Source organism: Sprattus sprattus (assembly GCF_963457725.1).
Source record: "Sprattus sprattus genome assembly, chromosome: 7".
NCBI lineage: Eukaryota > Metazoa > Chordata > Actinopteri > Clupeiformes > Clupeidae > Sprattus > Sprattus sprattus.
This window is the reverse complement of record NC_137926.1, coordinates 30,622,765-30,645,964: the sequence shown is the minus strand read 5'-3', so window position 1 is coordinate 30,645,964 and position 23,200 is coordinate 30,622,765. Positions and strand designations below refer to the sequence as shown.

General features: G+C 44.6%; 1 protein-coding gene across 1 annotated transcript in view; it reads left to right on the top strand.

Moving 5' to 3' along the window:
- mgat4c (mgat4 family member C) overlaps positions 1–22,801 on the top strand; it is a gene marked incomplete at its 3' end in the record, with an annotated part of 60,827 nt that extends 38,026 nt beyond the window's left edge. The window contains exons 3-5 of the mRNA XM_080842429.1: positions 20,186–20,337; positions 21,382–21,529; positions 21,645–22,801. Of these exons, the coding sequence (XP_080698555.1) occupies positions 20,209–20,337; positions 21,382–21,529; positions 21,645–22,801 (1,434 nt within the window). The 5' untranslated portion in view covers positions 20,186–20,208. The remainder of the gene's footprint in view (positions 1–20,185; positions 20,338–21,381; positions 21,530–21,644) is intronic.
- Between the last annotated feature and the right edge of the window lie 399 nt (positions 22,802–23,200).

The following is a 23,200-nucleotide window of genomic DNA, read 5'->3' as shown; positions in this document are numbered from 1 at the left end:
ATCTGAGCGACGCGCCTGATGAAAATTCGAACATGCTCAAACTTATGCAAATGAGGAGCGATTTTTCTCGTCTTTGACGGTTTGAAAAATCACTAGTCCAGTCTATTTCCACACGCTACACCACGCCCACTCAAAGCAATGGAATTTGATCGCGTCGCTCAGATCGCTTGCATGGATCTGCACCGTTCGTGTCAATTATGAACTCATGAATATGAACTCCGTTATACAAAGTTACACAGGCACCCTGTCCCTGAGGGTTTCTACCTTTCCCCATTATAATTGTATACTTTAAATCGAGGAAACTATAACATCAGCTAGATAACTAGCTATCATTTTATGTAAATGGAACTCTTCCATTTAAATAGTTTAAGGTTATATCAAGTTTCCTTTGCTAGGTAGTTAGCTAGCATAACTGAGTAACCATAGCAACCAGCTCAAAGTGGATACGTTTGTCCTCACCGCCTTCTTTACCATGCATTTAACATATGAATCGCCCTCATTTGCTAACGGGTGGGTCGTTAACAGGTGTTTTTCGAACTATATATATCTTTAAAGTAGAAGAGTTTATGGGGGTGTTCTTTTCATGACGCTAGGACAAAAACTTGCGGAGCTTCAAAGTCATATTGACAACAATATCAAAAATTCGCTCCAGTAGGAAATCCTCCTTGAAGTGAGCCGGCGAATTTGGCCAGCGCACAGGACGGGCAAAACCCCTGCTGCCCAGGTGGAATCATTAAGAGTAAGGTCAGACTAAGCCGATTTTCATACTTTCCGGAACGTATTCGGGTTTAGTCAATCGCTGCCAGACAAAGCTGTGCTGCGCTGTTCTACGGCCACACACACCCATTGAAACTGGTGAATATGCTGTAGTACATATGCAAGGCCTGTTGGTGGCGCTGTGAAGGGTGCTACCGGAAATGGAGAAGAAGACTCGTAGAAGAAGACGACAAGTTACAACTAGTTAAGTTGGTGACAGTTCAGTTTGTCGCCAAGTAGTTGACCATACTGTGCCTTATACATTTCCTATGCTTAAATCATCATTGTTCGACCTGTATGTGATGCATTATGTGCATACCTAATGAAAGTAAGGGTTTTAATGAAGTTGCTACTGTGATAGATCGTGTGTATTAAATACCACATTTTGGGCTACCTTCTAGTGCTATTAGTAGTGATTAGCACGCTAAGCGGAGATTTAGCTATGTTCTGTTCTTATGTTGATACGCTGTGATAAAGATGTGTTCAATCCTGCTAAGATTTTGACTGGATGAGATATGAATGAGATCCATGTTGCCTAGTGTAATGTCCACTATTATATGTATCTGGTAATATTAGTTGTGTAATTCAGTGCAGTGTAAATTAGTCCCCATAAAGAAGACTGCTTTGGTAACTCAGTGAATAAAACGTGCCCTTCTTAGATCGTTGTTTGCCAGCCATAAACAGAACAGAAGACTTACATTTTTTTGTTTTTATTGCGATTGGGAAGATGTATGTGACTACTTGACAGCTTCCAGCGTTCACGTGGGATAATTACGTCATCAGATTCGCGGATTCAAACCCGATTTGCGGCCAGACAGGCCCTGATAGCAGGGTAGATTGCAACCTTCCCACTCTGGAGAGGGGATTCTAACCTTGACGGAAAGTAACGCTCCAAATGGCAGATTTATCTGGCCGGGAGGCCAGTTTGTCAAGTTATTTTCCGCAAAAGTATGAAAATCCGCTTAGTCTGGCCTGCCCTTAAATATGAGCTGAGCTAGTCTGAGGAGCAGGCAGACAAAGGGTGGTGGTAGTGACGGGGGCGGGTTAAATGCAGCTTGCAGCCATGCAATTAAGAGACTGCTGATGAAAGAATGAGAGGATGTATTAAAAAGACCTGATTACTGATACGTGTTACAAATGGGAATGGCAAGCATCATGAATCAGCTTAATTATCAGCTGATTAGCAACTTCACTAATGTGACCTGCCTGACTAACACAGTGTTGCATTTCATGGATGCAAAGTTTGATACTGCAGCCAACTTTCCTACATGTCTTTTTATTCTCAAGCTGTCTATGTGCTCTTTTTAATGAGCAGTTTGGTTTTCTGGTAGCCTAATGTGTTACTTAAAGTATTCATGTAGCCCAAAGCCTACAGTCTAAAATATTCCGACTAGGTTCTGTAAATCTGAATCTGAAAAATGAAAAAAGACTAAAACAGATCCCCAACTTGGACCTAAGCGCCTGAAATATCCTGAGATCTTCCTCGGCTAAAACATATTTCAGTGGAATAGATCAAAAAATTAAATAAAATAAAATATGTTCTGTCTGACAGGATTGAAATTCAACCCTGAAACTCTATGATGCAGATCTTTGCACCTTCAGCATAATGCCACTGGAATCCCAATGACCCTCCAGTTTGAAAATATTTTGTATGTGCTGCAGCCGCACACAAGGTGGTCAAGCATAGCCTACATTTTGTCATTTTGTCATCAAAAGTCATGCCAATTTTATTTCTCTTGAACTGGTTTCTCTGTATTTAGTATAGTCTGTATATTTAGTGATTGAAACCCACCCCCTGTTGGCCATGGTTTGATAATAGTTATAATGTATACATATAGCCTATACAGTATATGCTACATATCAGCCACTATATATATATATGTGTGTGTGTATGTAAGAGAAGTGAGTGTTTCTATGTATGTAAGAGAAGTGAGTGTTTTCTGTGCCTGGTGTGTGTGTGTGTGTGTGTGTGTGTGTGTGTGTGTGTGTGTGTGTGTGTGTGTACGTGCACATTACGCATGGCTCACCTCCATCTGTGTTTTCTGCACAGTGACCTGGCTGTAGACTCGCGCCCCCTCGTCCTCACACACAGCCTTCAGCTCGTCTTTGCTCAGGGAGAAGAGCTGTGCTCCGGTCAGGATGCCCAGGCAGCTCACCGTCCTGAGGCCCCAACACAGACACACAAAGGCAGGCTTTAAGGGCACAATCACCAGTTATAAAACGGAGCACTTTTATTTAATATTTGGAGAAATTCTCTCCACTTTCTGGAGAGAAAGTAGTGGGGGAAAAAAAGAGTGGAAAAATAGTGGAAAAAATCTGGGATGTGTGAAAGCCCCAGGCTTTACCCTCAGGGAGACAATTCTGCAGACCACCTTCTACATCCTCACTGCCAGTCATGCGCTCTAGCTGAGGCAGCAGGCAAGCCTGTGTTTAGGGGGTTAGGATTCAAAGGGAACAGTGAGTAGAGTGTTCCTGCAGTTTGATTGATGGGTTTAGCAACAGCTAGCGTATCACTTCTTCCAAAAGCACACAGCATGCCATCAAAATTAAGGGGTCCATATTCCAACCCCTGAGGATGTCCCACCCTGCATAGTGTAATTAAAACCTCATTATTTAGCATACACCTGACAGAGCTAATCAACCGAGTATCACTACAACGTGTGCGAAATGGGAAGGCTACAGTGAAGGTTTTGCAGGAGATCTCTGACAGGACTGACTGTAAATCAGTGGGGCATTTCTGGAGGACCACCAGAGCAAGAGGGCGTTCAAAGCGCAGATGGAAGCGCAGCTTAAGAGAGTCGTCCTGCCATGGTTGTGCTCCGCCCGAGCACATGCCTCCTCATCGCACTCATTACTTCTGCCTGCCGGTTCAAGGGCTGCGCTAATTAGCAAGTGCAGGTGGTTGACATAAAATCAGAGGTGTACTTTCTGAAGCGTGATTATACACCTCTGTGTAAATATGAAGTGTGTTTGTTCATGAAAAAGTTAAAGGTACTAAAGTATTGCATGGAATGCAACAACATGGAGGGAATTCATGGGAAAGTTAAGAGAGATTTTCTTTTCATCATGCTGTCTAAGATGCAACGTTGTATTAAATCAAAGAAGCTAGCAAGCAAAAATCTCACATTGCCTTGCACTTGGATCAAAGTTTTCTGTGGATTTTGTTGTCGACTGTGTTTGTGTTGACTTTAACGGTCAGATTTCATTATGCAGTGAAAGGATGTTTATCGTGAACATAGCTGTAAGGCCCGAAGCACATCACATTCCACACAGTGCTGCTTGGTTGATGGGTGGTACATTTGTCCTTTTTATAGCTTGCCAAGTCATGCCAACCAGGTCACTCACACTTTGCTGAAGCCCTTGGCTTTGAGCCAGGCGCTGACCTCCCAGGGTTCCGACTCATGGGTGAGAGGCGTGGGCATCCCCTCTGGACGTTCCACACGGAAATTCCGCGCCGGAGGCTGGCTCTTACTGGCAGTGATCCTCTGCAGCAGTTCATCGTTCACCTGAGTTCTACCTGCAGGGGGGAAGAGGGCAGTGGAACCACGTGGGAACAGAAACAGGGATAAAATCACTCAAAGAGGGTTATTTTCTACCCATTTAGTCGACTTTACCCCGGAAAGCTCCACTAAAGTGAACAATGTGAGGACTGCACTTAACCCCCGGTGGATTTCTACATTGCACACTCATAAGGTTGCACTTTTTTTTTTATGCCTTTTTCTGTTCTTTTTAATCTTGTCCTTTTTCGAGCACCTTCTCTCCCCTAGTCCTTATCTCATCATGCATAATCAGAGCATGCAAAGAGATACTGACTGTCTTTATCCTGCGGGGATTTAGACCTCTCCACTCGCTCTCCTCCTCTCGCTGGCGCTCTCACAGGGGCACTCAGTGGCACAGGCGACGGAGGGACTTTACTCGGCTGCGCGGGCTGCAAGAACACAGATGGGAGGAGGAGGAGGGTGGGGAGGAAGAGAGATGGAGAGGAAGAGGAAGTTAGTGGAGAGGGTAAAAGTGAGGACAGAGAAATGAAAAATAGATAAATGAGGAAAATAAGATAAAATTGGATACTAAGGAAAGGAACATAAAAGAGATGGAATTCTCTTCAGAAATGATATATGTTTATATGACAAGTTCCAATATGTTTTGATTGGCGGTGGCTTGTTTGGCACATGAAACTTTCCCTGCGTTAAGAATCCTATTTGAAGTTCTACCCCTAAGTAGAGACTGAGACAGAGGCCTTATGTCTCAGCGATGCTGGGAGTGAGTGAGTGCAGTAGTCTGATGCTACCTGGGTGATGAGCAACCCTGCTGTCTTGCGAGGTGCCGGCTGCTCCACCAGCTTGAGGATGTTGCAGGGCACGTAGCCCTCCTGCCCACTCCGGCTCCTCAGACGCCACCACTGCTTGTCATCCTCCAGCACCTGCAGGGACAGAAAACCTTTCAGGGTTGGCACCGGGCGTCTTACTGTGTTTACTGTGTTTCTTCAAATCGGGGTATTGGCTGGGGGGGGGGGGGGGGGGGGGGGTCTTATATAGGAAATGGCCCCCGTCCCCCAACAAGGCCGGCTTCTGCATGCAGTGTATTCAGTTGGAAGGGAACAGACAGCAAATGGCTGTATGCACTCTGTTTAAAGGGGCTGTATGCACTCTGTTTACAGGGTGCTTTCTTGCAATAAGTGACACATAATGACACTGAGGAACAGCATTTGGATACACACACACACACACTGTACAACATTTCTGTTCTCTCTCTCTTTGTATATACATTCAAGCACACACACACATAACATAAACACACACATGCACAGTCACCTTCATATTCTCTCTTACACGTGAAAAAGTCACACTGTCACTGCCTCTCTCCCCAGCTCCCTCTCTCTTGCCGAACACACACAGACGTCTGCACACCTAACTCACTCACACACAGACGTCTGCACACACACCTAACTCACTCACACACAGATGTCTGCACACCTTATTTACTCACACACAGACGTTTGCACACCTTACTCACTCACACACAGACATATGCACACCTCACTCTCACACACACACAGACATATGCACACCTCACTCACACACACACCGACATATGCACACCTCACTCACACACACACCGACATATGCACACCTCACTCACACACATACATATGCACACCTCACTCACACACATACATATGCACACCTCACTCACACACACACACAGTATGCACACCTCACTCTCTCACACACACACACACACAGACATATGCACACCTCACTCAGACACACACAAAGACGTATGCACACCTCACACACACAGATATATGCACACCTCACTTGCTCTCGCACAGACGTCTGCACACCTCACTCACACACACACACAGACATATGCACACCTTACTCACACACACACAGACACATGCACACCTCACTCACACACACACAGACGTCTGCACACACACACAGACGTATGCACACCTCAATCATTCACACATAGATTTTAAGTTAAATCAACTTGAAATTTTAATGGTCATTGAACGTAATGCTTTAAGTGTCACTAGGCAAAGCAGTTGATATTGCAATAGATTTTAAGTTAAATGTACTCAGGTTTTCATTTCACGTTACTTGGTGTTTTTAAGGCAACCACTTTCCTCAATTTTTTTAAGTAAACTCAACTTATTGGGGCTTACAGACGTCTGCACACCTTACTGACTCACACACACACTCACCCTCAGCCTTCAGGTCCACTCCAGTTCTTATTTAAGATTTATGAGGTAATTTACCATTTTGACAGAAACTGTTGACACGGCTTAATATTGTTTTTTGAGGTTCAAATCTCTTTAAGGCCTGTGCTTTAGCCGCACAGAGACCGAAAGAAGTAAATTACACTGTAAAAGCTGTCGCAGAAAAAAAAGACCACATTCATTTTATGAGATGGCAGTGATACCCATACTGAAGAGATGAGCGTTACCATGGCATCCGTCCCCTCTCCCCTCCTACCTCCAGAGTGTCCCCCTGTGTGACTGAAAGCTCATTGGTGTTGCGCGCTACGAAGTGGTAACAGACCTTGGCATACTTTTGGGCAGAGGCAGGTGCACCAAAAGACCTGTGGGAGATGGAGGAAACTCATTAGGGCTTAGAAAAAACACTAGCCCTCCACAAGTGGCAAGAACTATAATTATTACTATGTATACACATACACACAATACAATTATTACTATATAATTATTACATGTATTATAACATTACAGTCACGCCAAGGTAGGAATATCTGAGCCTAAGTTTGACTATACAATGTGTTGTCACCCAGTTTTGCAGTCATATGAGCAATTACCAAAAATAGTCCATCTGTGCCCAACATCTTATTTTCCTTTTGAGCTCCTCATAAAAACAACAACAACAACAACAACAACTAAAGCTTTATTCTGACAACTCTTTTAGGCAAGCACTGCTAATGCAAGTTATCCTTTGGGACTGAGAAGCAGTCAAGTGGCCCATCACATCTTACACTCGATATAAACAAAAGCAGGATGAAAAATACATGTGGAGATGAAAACGAGAGCGCCCGGTATGACCTCCTTCTCCTCCCTCAGCCTCTGTCTCGGGTGCCTCTTTGGTGGCGGCTCTAAAGTAGCATAGCAGTGACAGACTGCGCCATAACATCAGGCACACTTACCCTCATTACGCCAAGCCTGTGCTTGGCTTCCTGTTGTCATATTCTTCTCCTGACAGATGAACCCAGCACACACGGCTCTATATAGACTCTCTCCTCGGCAGTTGCTTCTGTGCACTCGGCCCTACTTTATTGCGGGTCGCTATGGTCTGGCAGCCATGCAATATCTAAGCATTATCTCTTGATCTAAATTTAAGCACGATGTCTTGAAAAAATGTATATCAAAGAGGTAGAATATATGACAAGTCTGCTCCCGAATGTTCTTCCATCAAAGCCGCGCGATGATTGACGGGAGAAATATTCAAACATCTGGCAAGAGTGTCTACAGAGGGCAGAATATCTTAGCAGCAGTTTTGCGTTTTATTTGATTCTTCAGACTACATTTCCCTACCTTATGCAAAAACAAAAGACTGTATGAAGCACTTCTAGGATTGCGAACAACACAAACTTACGACTCCAGCATCCTTTACGCAAATCCCTCTCTCTCCAGTCTGCCGTCAGACAGCGATGACTGTCCTGTACCCACTGCCAGCCCGAATCTGTGTGTGTGTGTGTGTCTGTGTGTGTGTGTGTTTGTGTGTGTGAGGGTGGAAAAAGATACATTAACTCGATGTGCTGAAGACTGCACACGCAGTGTAGGCCATGAATATTTTAGCAGGCCAGCACAAAGCATGGAGAACTTTAAACTCAACTCACTGCTCCCCATGAATCTTTAATGGCCTCTCCCCTCCTGTCCAGAGGCGCGGAAATGATAGCTGCCAAGACTCGGCATCCGAAAGCCGGTGGAATGCGCAAGCGCACGCCAGATAAATAAGTAAACATGCTCAGCCCTTCAAACCGAGGCGCTCAACACTCGTCGAGCTCGGGGTGAAGAGATTTGTTTTCCTTTGAAATCTGAAATCACTCTTGTTTACAAGCTATTGATTGCTGCACTAAGTTTTCACTTCTTTCTGTCTCTATTTCTTTTTTTTTTGTTGGGGAATAGTTGGTGGTGGTGGAATAGTCCAAGTTGTGACTGTGCTACCTACCGCATTTTTTTACAAGATAAAATGACCCAAAGCCATTGTTCTCAGTTCGCAGAACTATAGGTTGCACAACGACAGTGGACTGTTCCCCACCCGGTGAAACATCTTAGCTGCGCCCAGCTATATGTCAAGCACAAAAGCATATTCATGTGAGAAATATCATTGGAAAACAGTCCCACAGATATCACTCTATTATGAAGACAGTGTTTGGCCTTCGGCCCCAGCGGAAGAGGCACCAAGCCACACACCTGACCCAGGCAGCCAGCAGGCACACAGGAACAGATGCTGAGGTGGGGAGGAACAACGACATTGACATACTCATGTTTTCCATCATTAGGATGCTAGACCGCATTCTGCCAAGGAGTCGTCATTTAGCATGTGTCTTAATTTTATGTTTAATATGTATGGAATTGTATTACATTTTTCTCTCTGTTGTTTGTGATGGCGGTGTGACTATATCTCTAGGGACATTTTCAATGTATTCCCGTACAGCAAAAGGCAAATGAAGGACAGTGGACAATACATAAGATAAGACCTCAATATCATAGAGTGAACTCATGTCCCCCAACACAGTGGCCTTTCTTTCTGGAAAATAAAATCTGTTCACAGTTGCTTGGATGTCGTCAAACAGATGAACAATAGTGTTTACCAAATGGCTTTGTTGTACAACATACCCAGTTATTAAAATGGCATCTCATTAGAAACAGCGAGCAGCCGTTTTACATAAGATTAATTGCATTTTCGAGAGCACTTTCTCTTCATTGTCATTCTGTCTTGCAAATGGATTCACTGATGCTGATGCATATTCATTCCCAGGAAGCTGGAAATTGTTGGGATATTAGCCAAAGGTGCATCGCGGCTGCTGCTGCTGCTGCTGCTGCTGCTGCTGCTGCTGCTGCTGCTGTATGATGTGTGTGGTGTGTGTGTGTGTTTCTCTTTGTGTGTGTGTGTGTGTGTGAGCAGCTCTAGCAGGATTCTAACAATTGCTAGCTTTTGTGCTGCAGGCTTCTCCCTCTGGAGTTTACTGCTGTCAGATAGGGCCTAATGCTTTTATGTGTGGCTTTAGTCCGTTATTTATAATGGTTTTTGGAGTGACGCAGTATGTGTCCATTAGAGTGTGTGTGCATGTGTGAGTCTGTGGAAAACACAGGTGGATTGCTTTAGAAGACTGATGGGGGTGTGTGAGTCCAAAGCCAGCTCCACAGTCCTCTCTCCCATCATGAATAATTGAGTCTCTGTGGTTTTTACTGATCCTGATTTCGTGTTCTCTTGCTGTGGCTGAGGAGCGCAATCTGCTGATCTTCTCCATTCCAGTTTCACAGCCAGCCTCTCAGCGCTTCAGGAGTACTGTGGACAGAGTGCTGGGAACATCAGCTGCCTGCCAGAGTTGGCTTTCAAACTCGGTCAAAAACTTCCCCTCTCTTTGGTGAAGTGCAGAAGTTTTGTGCTGGTTTTTTTGTTGTTGTTTTCTTTGCTTTTGTTTTTTTATTTTTGCAGTTTTACCTGAGGCTTGCTGAAGCTCCTCAAAGCCAGACCCGTTTTTTATCAGTCAAAGGCAGCAGAAGAGGCTTTCTTTAACTTCTTCATGTTTTGAGATTCTTTTGTGTGTGTGTGTGTTTGCGCACTGCTTAAATTTGCTGACAGCCACACAGATCCTCTCATACTTTCATGGCATGCTGTTAGCAAGCCCTCTGATGTGGCGGCGTGTACAGTCTTCCAGACGGATTGGGCCCATTCTTTCTCTCCTAGTTTATAGAGCACAAGGAGAAGATCTGATGCACAATGCTAGGTAGAGGTCCTGATGAGGAGAAATATGTTTCTCATTCCAACAAACAAAAATGTCAGCGAGCAATATTGCAGTTTTAAATTCAAATTAAGACACAGGGTCATAAGCAGATCAGGGATTTGCTGAACTCTCTCCTGCCACCCCACTACTTCTGCTCCTCAGGGAAGATGGAGGCACATGCGCGCTGGAAAATAATATTGCTTTAAGATCCCATTGATTTACTCTCTGATAATTCCCCTACTATCTTGCAAGTGGTATGGATCAATAAGTGATGTGGTGGAGGTATCAGAGTCTGCCACCAGGCCTAATACAGGCCATGTGGTGTCAAAGACCAGGCTTTGATGGGATCTGTTGCTATTTGTTTTTCGCAGAGAGCCAGGGCATTTTTATCGATTTAATATGCTTCTACACATTCACAAAAACAGACCAAAGCCTAACTGTCATGGTATTATGACTCACTGTAAGTCAGTGCTTTTTATGTCTTTATCTTTAATTAACGGATTGTTCATTTATCAGCATTTTGCAGGCGTGTAATTAAAGTTGATTTCAAGCGAGAGGCTGGGGCAACAGATATGTGTAAATAATGAACTAAGGAGCCTTAGTGTTTACAAACAGATCCAAATCTGCTTCAGCAGGGAAGATTTTATTGCATAAATATGATCAAATAGACAGGGTAAAATGAAAAAATAATTACAATAATTACCATGGGAGCATTTATTTAACGGTTGTGCGACTCAGCTTGCCCACTGCCACAGGATCAACCTGTGAGGAACTCACCCATTTGACAATGTATCATGGTTGTATAGTGGAGTAGTATAGCCTGTGTTGAATCAAAGTGCAGCATAACAGGAACTGCCTGACCTCAATGCGAAACCCATCAAAATACACAATTATAGCCTTTGAACATGACAGCCAGTGATGGTATGGTGTGTGATGATAGGTTGGCTTTCAATAGGAAAGACTCTCTATGTCCATTTTTCTCTATTCAGTGGAGATTGTTGGAGAGCTTCCTTAGAATAGCTCGGGAGTGAGAGTGGATCCTTTCAGTGCTTTTTCATGCTCCCACGGGCGGTTTTACGCAATAACCCTGCTTCTATTTCGGTTGGCTGCTCTTGGGCCAAACGGTGAAAAAAGTTTGTAGTGTTTGTGGTATGTGGACTGAGTAGTTCTGCGTATTGATTGTGTGTGAGTTTGGAATTATTGTTGCCTGCAGACACAAGACATGCAGCTCATCGGATCGAAGCAGCTCACCCTCTCCCACCTTGAACAGTGATGCCAATGGGTCTAATTCAGGCCACAGCTCCTTTTACCAATTAGGCAAAAGCCACAAGGCCAGCAAAGCTTTTATGCTTAAATGGCCATTGTGCTCAGTCATCTTTGATGCTTGGTGTCCGTTGTTTGACTGTGGAAAAAGTGGGACAGTCCCCCTGAAAAAACGTCCAGCTCTAAGTTGAATGCCAGAGCTCTGGAATCGCCTGAGAGAAAGAGAGAGAGAGAGAGAGAGAGCTAGAGGGAGGGAGAGAGAGAAAGAGGGAGAGAGTCTGCATTTGCGGGAAGGAGATAGTGCTTTCTTGTGTTATCTGCCACTGGATGCACGGCCCAGAGCTATTTTCTCATTTCAGAGCCGCAACCTGCAGGTCAGCTGGCTTTTTTTTTTTTTTTTTTTCAAAAGCGCTTAAGAAGGAGCGCTCTCCCAAGAGCTTCACCCCCTCATTCTCTCCTCTGAAGGGGCTTCGTCCTTCGCCTTCATTTATTTGCTCTGTGCGCTCAACCATTGACCATCCTTAATGCTTTGCCACGGTATGTCTCTGAGTTGTTTTGCTGGTGGGTAAAGGTCTTGTTAAGTTCATAAAGGTGCCTTGATAAACTGCGAGTGTAGCTGACCTTTCATCTGCAGTAGGTACTGTAGAGGTTGAGTGCTGTAGAAACTAGAGCCATTGAATACTGTGTATAGACAGGTGTGCTGCAAACGAAGGCCATGGATGCACAAGTGCAGCATGATGACACGTCACAATGCAATAGCTAAAAGGCGTACTGCACAAGTGATTGTGCACCTCAGTGCACATGTACGTATTCTTATGAAATGCAAGTGTGGGCATATATTGCAAGTCTGTGTATGTATTATTTATATACTATATGTTGTATGTCCTTGCATTTTTACACAAACATGTTTGCTCAAATTTGTGTTCATAATTATGTTTATGAAGATTAGTGCATACACTTCCAATGTTTCAGTGTATATGAGTACGGGTGTATCGTTGTGGGTGTTCCCGTGCACATGCAAGCGTTCTTTGGAGTGGAAACAAGCGGCCTGTATCTTGGCGCTTCATCTCCAGCGCTCCCCGTCGCTGCCGAGGCTGCGCGCTAATCTGGGTCAGAGTGCTAACTACTGAGAGAGGACCTGTGAGAGGACCGTCCGCACTTGAATCACCGCTCTCGCACCCTCCCGCCCTCATTATGTGTGCCTCTGATGGGATCCATGCCCCTTCTCATGTTTCTCTTTGACCCTCAAGGTAGAGCTCCTGGCTGTTCCGGGTCCTGCCCCCCCCCCCCCCATAACGCTGTGCTTTCAGCAGCCACAGTGCGCAGAGAAGAAGAAGGCGCTGTGTGTTGGAGCGGATTAACAATGACAGCTGGTCTCTCTGCCTCCCTTTAATTGGGCACTTGGGTCCTATCAGTGCTTGTGTATGTGTGTGTGTGTTTCTGTGTGTATGTTATGCTATTAATGTTTGGTACGCACGCTAAATGATTTCATTGGGCTATACGCTTTCAGAGCAAGGTTACATTGTTTTGCTCGCTGTCTTTTTTCCCTGTGAGTTGAGAGTTGCTTGTTGTTTTCTCTCATGTGGTCAAAAGCACAGATGGACAGGAGGAGAAGTGCTAATTACCAGATTAGTTATAGTCATTGTCATGTCCGTGTAATTTCGCTGCAATTATAATCAGCGCTGGCTGAGTAAAGCTATTTTTGTCTTTTTGTTTGGTGGGCCACACCATTCACTGTGATGTTTTAATATTTTATGATGTTGTCTGCAAAGTTAAAATACCAGAAAGGGTTGATTACGCAAAAACAGGATTTGTGCCGGTGAGCTGAAGTATTAAATAACTTTTTTGTTGCCTGTATGAAAGCATTCTGGACTGTTTACTTTATTTACAGAATAATTAATAAGACAGTCAAGGGTGTGCTGCCTCCATCAGGAGATCATTTCAGTCACGGCCTCCTCTGCATTGAAGCCACAGCGTCCTTTTGTGCAGATGAGAGCCTCGACTGAATTTCTTTCTTTCTCCCCTCTGTCTGTGTCCCTTGAAGTCTGACTTGTATCCAGCATCAATCCAATATGTCCTGTTTTAGCATCCACCTGAAGTGGAGGCCCCGGTGCAGCTGGTGCCTACTCGGTCTGGAGGGAACCCAAGTTTTTTTTTTCCTCCATTTTTGCCTTTGTTTGCCTCCACTTCAAAATGAATCGGTGGTGGCGCGGCTCTCTTTGGGGCTTGCTGCAAATATGGCGGCACTTTATGAGATGAAAATAGGTTTGATTTGGGGAGAAAACAGAGCGGGACCCTGTGGGGAACCTATTAGAGGTTGCGTGGAGGTGGTGCTGCATTGCAGAGCTTCAGGCGGGGGCCTCAGAGGCTTGGGAGGAACTCAGCAGAACCCGGGCCTGGCTCGGATTAGTGGAGGGAGAGGGGGTGGGGAGGTGTCGGGAGGGAGAGGAGAAATCTGGTGGGTACAGAGGAAATGAATGAGTGTCTTTTGTTCCCCTTGTGCTGTGACTCCAAAAAGCGGGTTATCGGGTTGTGGAATGTTTTGGCTATATCTGCCTGGAATACCCAGAGACTTCAGCAAGGGTTGTTGACAGATTATATCTCCTACTTCAAGGGAATAGCTTGATGTCTTTAGAGCATACACACACACACACACACACACACACACACACACACACACACACACACAGAGTGAGAAAGAAAGAGTATGCTACCACTATGCCTTTCAGTCAGCTAATAGTTGTATGCACATGAATAAAGCTGGCGATATATGAACATAGTAGTATCTCCACACCACAGAGGTGCATGCTGGTGGGGAAGCAGTGTGTGGATATAAGGGGTTCAGCTGTTTGATGACTCTCTCTCTCTATTTCCCTCCTTTTTTATCTGCTCCTTTCTTTTTTTGCCTCCGAGGCACATCATGTGTGCATATTTTGGTTGCAGATTTGTTTCTGTTTGGGTGGGTGTGCGTTATAGGCCTTAGTGTGTGAGCTGTGTGTGAGTGTGTGATCTGTGTGTGTGTGTGTGTGTGTGTGTGTGTGTGTGTGTGTGTGTGTGTGTGTGTGTGTGTGTGTGTGTGTGTGTGTGTGTGTGTGTGTGTGTGTGTGTGTGTGTGTGTGTGTGTGTGTGTGTGTGAGAGAGTTTGTGAGCTGTGTGTGTGTGTGTGTGAGTCTGGAGGCTCTGTCGCCTCCTGTGCATCAGATTGTGACAATGAGTAAAACTGATAAAGCCAGGGCAGGAGACTGAGTGGATGCCATTTCAGCAGGTGTCTCACAATCTGGCAGAAAGGCACACACACAGACACTCACACACACACACACTCACTCACTCACTCACACACACACACACACACACACACGCACACACACACACATACATACATATACACACAGACAGACACAGATAGTTGGATAGATAAATAGATAGATAGATAGGGTGAAGGGAGAGAAAAAGGGGGGTAGTGAATGAAAGAGAGAGAGAGAAAGTAGAGCAAACGTGTTTGTGTGAGAAGGATGCACACACTGTGCTTGTTTGTAATGCCTTAGGAATCACATGACTAAAATGAATGTTTCACTTCCTGAGGAGTGGGAAACTAGCACACCTTGAATGTACCATAATTACATTTCTTAATTGCTGTTTCATTTGATCGTTTGAAGATATTAATAATGAATGTGATTGTTAACTTGGAACCTCTGGCACATACAAATGATTAATCAATGTCTCGCCGGAGGAGGGGAGATTTAGACTCCTTTTTATCTGTTTTTCTTTCCTTTTTTTCAACTCTTTGTTTTCCAATGTTCTGCTGAATCCAGGGTGGTGGTGTGAACTGTCAATATTCCATGGAGGACAATAGTATAGCTTGAGAACAAGAGAGAGATATCAAATGTATCGCACTGTGTCACACAATTGCATATTTAGGCAAATAACATTAGGCTACGCCGCTTTCATTTGACCTTTTTTAATTACCAGCGTTTATTTTCTATTTCTATTTTGCAGAAAGGCTCTTACTATTCTGCTCGATTCAGCTTTTCTTCTTCTCAGCGCATGCCGCTGGTATTTTCCATTTCTGCTCCTTTTGTTGTGAGGAAAATCTATTTAAGTGGCTGAAGGTCTGTCACAAAGTGTCTGGCGAAGAGCTGGGAATCTGGAAGCTTAATTGATTATTTGTGCAGAGTGGTGTATCAGAGAGGAGCAGCACACCCAGGGGAAATAATGTAAAGCAGATAACAAGATCAAATGTGGAGAGACTGGCTTTCTGCTGCCAGCTTTATTAATCTCTTTCTCTCACCAATCAAAATGGCATTTTTTTCATCCAGGTTTTTCACATCACGGAAGGTGCACTGTCTGCCACATTGTCCTTTCCGCTGTGAATGGCTCGACAAACTCAGCTTTTATGAGGCTCGTGTGCCGTCCAGTGCAATGCGTTCCTTTCCCAATTTCAACAAGCTTGACTCCGCAGATCTGTCCTCCCAGAGGAGGTGCATGTTCACTCTGTTTCTCCTCCTGAGAAGCAGGCGAGGTGGGGAGGCGAATCTATTCAGGGATGAGTAAAGCTCATAAACCTGACCGCAGTTGTGTAAGCGCACAACCTTGTCGCATTTGTCGGAACACATCAACACCTATGTGCCATGTTGACAGTCAGTGTGTGTACTTGGGGGTGGGGTCTGGCTGTGTGAGCGTGATTATGTGTGTGAGTCAACGTCTTAAATTTAGCCCTTTCAACCCATTCAGCTTGCATGTGCATCCCAACCCAAAACAGGGCGTGCGTAGGTACTGAGAGACGGCCACGCCACTGTCAACTGGAACAATAGATCTGCTTAAACACATCAGCGTTGGAGCCTCTATTATTGTATAATTGCTGTTGAGGGTTTTTCTTCCTTAAAGAGAGAGAAGCTGCTTGTCAGCATGGCCCACCAATGCTTATGCAAGCGCTCTCTCTCTAGTGCCACTCGCTCGTCATCAAAATTGCATGTTGGAGTCTGGCAGACGTCTCCCTTGAAAACATCTCTCCCGCTATTTCCGACTAGCCATAAACTGATTTGTGCCTTCCCACCAACCCCCCACCCCGACCTCACCCTCGTCCACCCCCATTCTGTTTTTGTTTTTCTGCCATCTTATTCCCTGGCTTTTGGTGCACATCAGACATGACTGTAATTGCCTCTCTCCCACTAGGGAGCCCTGTTTTTTCTACTGCGGAGTTTGTTCTCCGTTTCATGTCGACTCGGTGGTGTGAGGCGCACGGCTGGGGGAAAATGACAGGCTCTGGATCAGTGGGCTCGCAGAGGGACTGAGCATCAGACAAGGGTGTCGGGGGAGAGGAGCAAGGGGTCATTAGCTGATGATATATCTAAAAGCTTGGACCCATTATCCACAGACTCTGAGGGGGAAAAATGGCTCAGCTGTACGTCATAACACGAGCCACCATAATTCGACGTATGATTTCGACATACAATCCCCCCCCCCATTTACTTCAATCATGAGATATTTTTAGTGCTCATGGGTTTCTTGTTTTAGGAAGAATGACGTTTTTACTGAAGCCGTGACTCGTCTGACCTTGAAAGGTGAGGTGATATGTAGACGGCAGCTGTGGTTGTCACAGTTCAATAAACCTCATCATTCAAACAGCAGAGACTTGTAAACATGACCCAAAAATCAGCTAGCTCTTTTTGACCCCACTTTGATGCCGTATCTAATGAAAGCTGCTCCTCTGGCTGTACCTGCTGCCTCTGCTGTGGCTATGTGTCATGTATATGCATCTTCCGCTTAATTCACTTCATGTTTATGTGCGGTGTGTGTTTAGCAGCGTTTCGGGGATGTAGATGATTAAATCACATGCACAGGATGTAGATGATTAAATCACATGCACAGGAGAATGCAGATGAAGCTGCAGATGGACTTACTGGTGCTGCAGTACTTTCTTGCTATGAACAGCTTGCATTTGTCGTCTAATTATCCACACCATGTCTGTATATTTTAAAACTTTTGATCTCCTTGGCGTGGCATTGATTTGGTTCCCTGTTTTTAGTCTCTTTTTGTTTGCGCCAGCTAAGTCTACATGGTGGGTGGTTGCAGATCTGCGGTGTGGCGAGGTGTGGGTTTGTGCTCAGGTTATTTATGTAACCGTTCTCTGAAGACGCCCCGCGGTGGTGAGATCTCTGGCACGGCCAAGGGGGACTGCAGATTGCATGCAGTTAATTGCAATCCCTCCTGCCGAACGCAGCTCTGCTCCGGATAATTACCCATTAGTTTTTAGGGAAATGTGTCCATTGTTTCCTCTCAAACTTTGACTAGGGTGTCAGAACCCAGTCAAGGACATCGAGTCCAGATTTATTCTGTTTTGACTTGCTGTACGCCATCAGTGTGCACAACAAGTTGATTTGGAGTAAGCGGAATACTTTCCAGAGAGCAGTATGCGGTTCAGTGCACCGCTAAAGTCTATCTGAAAAACAGATCTAATGGTGTTATCTCCACAGATCTCTTGTCGAATATTGTGGTCCTTCCAGACCTGCTTTGTGTCTCTGTGTGCTCTGGCACACACACACACACACACACACACACACACACACACACACACACACACACACACACACACACACACACACACACACACACACACACACACACACACACACACACACACACACACACACACACACACAGATAGATAGATAGATAGATAGATAGATAGATAGATAGATAGATAGATAGATCTACTTGTAGAGTTTAACACACTACTTTTACAGTTAAACACACCAGTTGTACAAACTAAATATACTGTAATATATTCATAACATATTTTTTTATTCATTCATGTTTATAAAGTACGGTTCACATTGTTGTGGCTTTCCATTGACCCTCAGTATAGTGAAATGTGGGATATTTCAAAACCTGTATTTGGTTGCCTGTCTGTTTTCACAGTTCTGTTTGGCTGACAGTGTTAAACTCTGTGTTCTGGATCACTGGCTCCTCCAGCCCCTGTGTCACGCCTGGCTAGAGGTCTTACTGGGTCCTGTTTGGAGGGATGTTTAACGTGCAGGGTCCACTAAGACTGATTTTTTTTTTTAAAGTCTCTGAGATTACAGGGCTGGAGATTGACTGGGTGTTGCTGAGAGAGTGGGCTATGAGGCCTTGAGTTTGGGGCTCACGCTGCTTTTGTGTGGAGGGATGAGCTGAGGGTTGTCACAGCAGTGGCTGCGGCAGGTCCAGCAGCTGGGCTGTGCTCACTGAGTCCAGGATGCGTTGCCGGGCTGCACCGTGCCAACTGCTAATCTGCATTATCACGGAGGAAGGCCAAGTCCATGTGACAGCGGGCAAAATGGCGTGAACTAGAAAATGTAAAATCGTCCAGTTGTGTAATTGTATTTCTCTTGCTGGGTGGGGTGAGTGTTTTTTGTGTTATGGTGGATTTGGTGTCGAGGAGGATCTTGATTGTGCACTTTCATGCGGAAAAAACGTCCCGAGATGAACCCATGCTGTTTTTAAAATAATACTTAATGTCAACACTTTCTTGATTACCTCCTTCTATGCCACATTTGAATGTATTCTCTGAACAATTACACACCTGCATCCCACATGATTGCCACGAGTTAACTTAAATCACAGCAGGCTGCAATTGTGTAATTGTGCCACTTCAGCTCGTAATTGCAAAGCATCCTCCATACGTCACTGCAATTGTAGAAAGTCTTTACGCGGCTCCAGATGTTTCAGATACATTTAGACATGTTAAACACTGTTAAGCACTGGCTGTGCACAGAAATCTATCGACTGGCTGAGTTTCCAACGAAAGAGGCTTGTGGTCTCTGTGATCGATAAGCTGAAATAAATCTGCTGCTGAGGTATTTTGTATTCCATTAGATGTCTCCAGTGGTTCTCACTGGTCCAAGAAAGACCAAATGTGATGCTCACATGGGAGTTTTTGAAAGCATCCTATTTCATACAGTATGTGTTTCACCTTAGAGCTCCGTGTCCATTAAACTTCACATAATAAATAAGTATTTATAGTACGTATATTTTCATTTCATGTCCTTATCAGCGTCATCAAGGAATTAAGAGTAGGCCTATATCTTGTGATCTAGTCCACATGCACAGTAGTTTATGGCTAACTGTAGTCCTCATCCAAATAAGTCATGAAGTTTCATTAGGCACAAGATTAAAAAGGTGATGGACAAAATGTAAAACAATGACACAGTATTCTGAGGTCAACTAAGCAGAGCTTTCTTTAAAATATTTTACTTCACTCCATGAGAAAGGAATGAAAAACAGCAAACCTTTCACTCATGCTAAGTGTTTTCAAATGGGGTATTAACCTTTTAGCATGAAATTACCTCTTCGCTATTCACCAAAGCCACTAATACGCTGTGTCCTCTCCACTGGATTATTAGCTTAGGAAAAAAAACCTGCGCCATTATTATTCGGTCTCGCACATTGCAATCAAGTTTAATACTGTGCCTCACAAGTTTCTGATTCAAGAGGAAAACGTGCGTCTGAATCTGTTATGAGCGACAAAACGTCGACAAAACGTCACCTCTTCTAGTGTACACCATAAAATACCTCACTGTCGAGCAGAATCCATTCAAAGCACTTTTTAAAAAGGCATCTGTTGAAATGAGTGTGAGAGTGTATAGTCAGCGCCGCTGCAGATCTTTGTACACCACGGGTGGTGTCCTGCTGGTGCTGATAGCGTTGTCATGTTTCTCTGCAGGTTCCACTGGGGTCTCGGCAGCCATGAGACTGGTGTGGAAGTCCCTGGACAAGATGCGCTGCTTCAGGAAGCGCTCCACCATTCCCTTCCTGGTGGTCCTCATCACCTTCTTGCTCTTCATCAACCTCTACATGGAGGACGGCTACGTGCTGGTGAGGACACTGCACTGCAGTAATTAATCTCGGACAACTTAGAGAAGGACTCAGAGTTTTCCTATTTTAAATGTTGGAGAGCCAGCATATTTGGACGCAAGAAGCAAAATGTTCAATAATTTAATGATGCCGTGTCCAAAACCAGCTTGAGAGCGATTTATTATTCATGAGGCTAGCATCATGATCAAAACTTTGTGATCACAACGTGTCATCTGTGTTTTCCTATTAAATGATTAAGAAGTCGTGTGTTCACATTTCATTAGTTTTGTTGGCATTGGACATTACATGTTTATGGAGATCCTATAGATAGTTAAACTTGAAAACATGAAACTCAGCATTAATGGTGCAGTCTGCGATTCTAATCCAAAATGTTTTTTGTCAAATTCAACAGTCCTCTAGCTGTTTGTTCTTTGTGCCTGCCCCTTGTACACAATCCTCTCTGTGTGGGAAACAAACAGAGTGACTTGGGCCAAGCAAAACCCTATTCCAACCAGTCGTCACATTGCTGCACAGAAGGGAAGGGTGTAATATGATTGGCTGCTGAGTTAAAATACCAACAACCATTCGCCAAAATCACGGACTGACATCAATATGAAGTTATAGTGTCAAGGCAGATCTGAAAAGAAAGGAAACAGGAGAGCTTTATTCTTTATGAAGTACTGCATCATTAGAGTTACAGTAGAAATATTCTAATTGAGCTTGACAAAATGCACCAGTCCCACACACAATGCTTACATAAACAGTGCAGGGTGAAGCAGATGGATTCATTAATATGGTTTTGATTCTGATTAATATAATGATACTGATTATGGCCCAGTTATTTTACTAGTGTTTCTCCAAATGTAATGATGTGATCTGGTCACTGCTTTCATTGTCTGCCCTTTAAATGATTGTACAAAGCCTATTCTTCTTGTAGACACTGACAGATACAGAACAACCTAGATCCCTTCAGTTGTAATGCGTTCTAATAGGCTTAATTCTGGGGTTTAGTTTAATTAATATCTCTGACTACGCACTGCATAAGAAGTCTCTTGTCTTCTGCAGGAGGAGGATAAAAGACAGCTCAGAGAGACATCAATGCACCCTCTGAGTTCTGAGCGATATGTCCACACCTTCAAAGACCTCACCAACTTTTCAGGAGCCATCAACGTCACCTATCGGTATCTAGCTGGCGCCCCCTTGCCAAGGAAAAGTGAGTTTAAATTGACTTGAAAATCAAAAGCCAATCATTGCTCATTCATTGGATTTGTATCTGTGAGAATCATTTAAATGTGTTTTTTAAGTGTTTGCGTGTGGTGTTTTCACAGAGTACCTCACCATTGGGTTGTCATCTGTAAAGAGAAAACGTGGCAATTACCTCATGGAGACCATTAAATCCATCTTCGACCAGTCCAGCTATGAGGAACTTAAAGAGATTGTGGTGGTGGTTCACCTGGCCGACTTTGACCTGGCCTGGTGTGAGAGCCTGGTCCAGGATATCTCCAGGAAGTTCGCCCACCACATCATTGCTGGCCGGCTCCTGGTGATCCACGCTCCAGAGGAGTATTACCCATCCCTGGAAGGGCTGAAGAGGAACTACAACGACCCCGACGACAGGGTCCGCTTTCGCTCCAAGCAGAATGTAGACTACGCTTTCCTTCTCAACTTCTGCACCAACCTCTCTCATTTCTACATGATGCTGGAAGATGACGTTCGCTGCTCGCGCAATTTCCTGACCGCCCTGAAGAAGGTCATCACGTCAAGAGAGAGCTCCAACTGGGTCACTCTGGAGTTCTCCAAGCTTGGCTACATAGGGAAGCTGTACCACTCACGGGACCTGCCACGGCTGGCCCACTTCCTGCTCATGTTCTATCAGGAGATGCCATGCGACTGGCTCCTGATCCACTTCCGGGGCCTGCTAGCGCAGAAGGACGTGATCCGCTTCAAGCCCTCGTTGTTCCAACACATGGGCTACTACTCGTCCTACAAAGGGGCTGAGAACAAGCTGAAGGACGACGACTTTGAGGAGGACTCGCTCGACCTTCCTGACAACCCACCAGCCACTCTGTACACGAACATCAACGTGTTTGAGAGCTACGATGCATCCAAGGCCTACAGCAGCGTGGATGAGTACTTTTGGGGTAAAGCACCCTCGACGGGGGACTTCTACGTCATTGTGTTCCACAAATCCACAAAGATCAGCAAAATCAAGATCATCACGGGGACTGACGACCGTCAGAATGACATTCTGCGCCACGGAGCGCTAGAAGTGGGGGAGAAGTTGGTGGGGACAAAGAAGGGCCGGCAGTGCAGTTCGTACGTCACCTTGGGAGAGTTTAAAAATGGGAACATCGAGGTTCAGGACGTAGACCGCAAGATCTCATTTGACATAGAGTGTGTCCGTATTGTGGTGTCAGCCAGTCAGAAAGAATGGCTGATCATCAGGAGTATAAGCCTGTGGACTACACAGCCACCAAATCTGTGAGGACAGTGACTTGAAGTTGAAACTCGCTGGCACAACTAATTTGCCTCTTATTTATTTATGTATTTATTTATTTATGCTGTTTTTATTTAATATCTATTGACTTTTTCATTTGTAGTTTTTTTTTCAGATTCAAGTGAGCTTTTAAAATATTGAAGACAACAGTGTTTTTTTAATTTGTTGTTTTTTCTTTTGAAACACAGCCAGTTCCGTAGAGGGTCCTGAAAAAGTTAGCACTGGATAGAATTGTAGTGTTGCTTTGAACATTTGAACAGCTCCTCCTGGCTAATTCGTTTTTTTTCTACATCCTCGCCATTGTCTGAAGGCGCAGTTCATCCAGCACAGAGTCAATATTGCCTTGAATATCCAGTGTGTTGTGGCATGAATTCAGTCAACAGAACT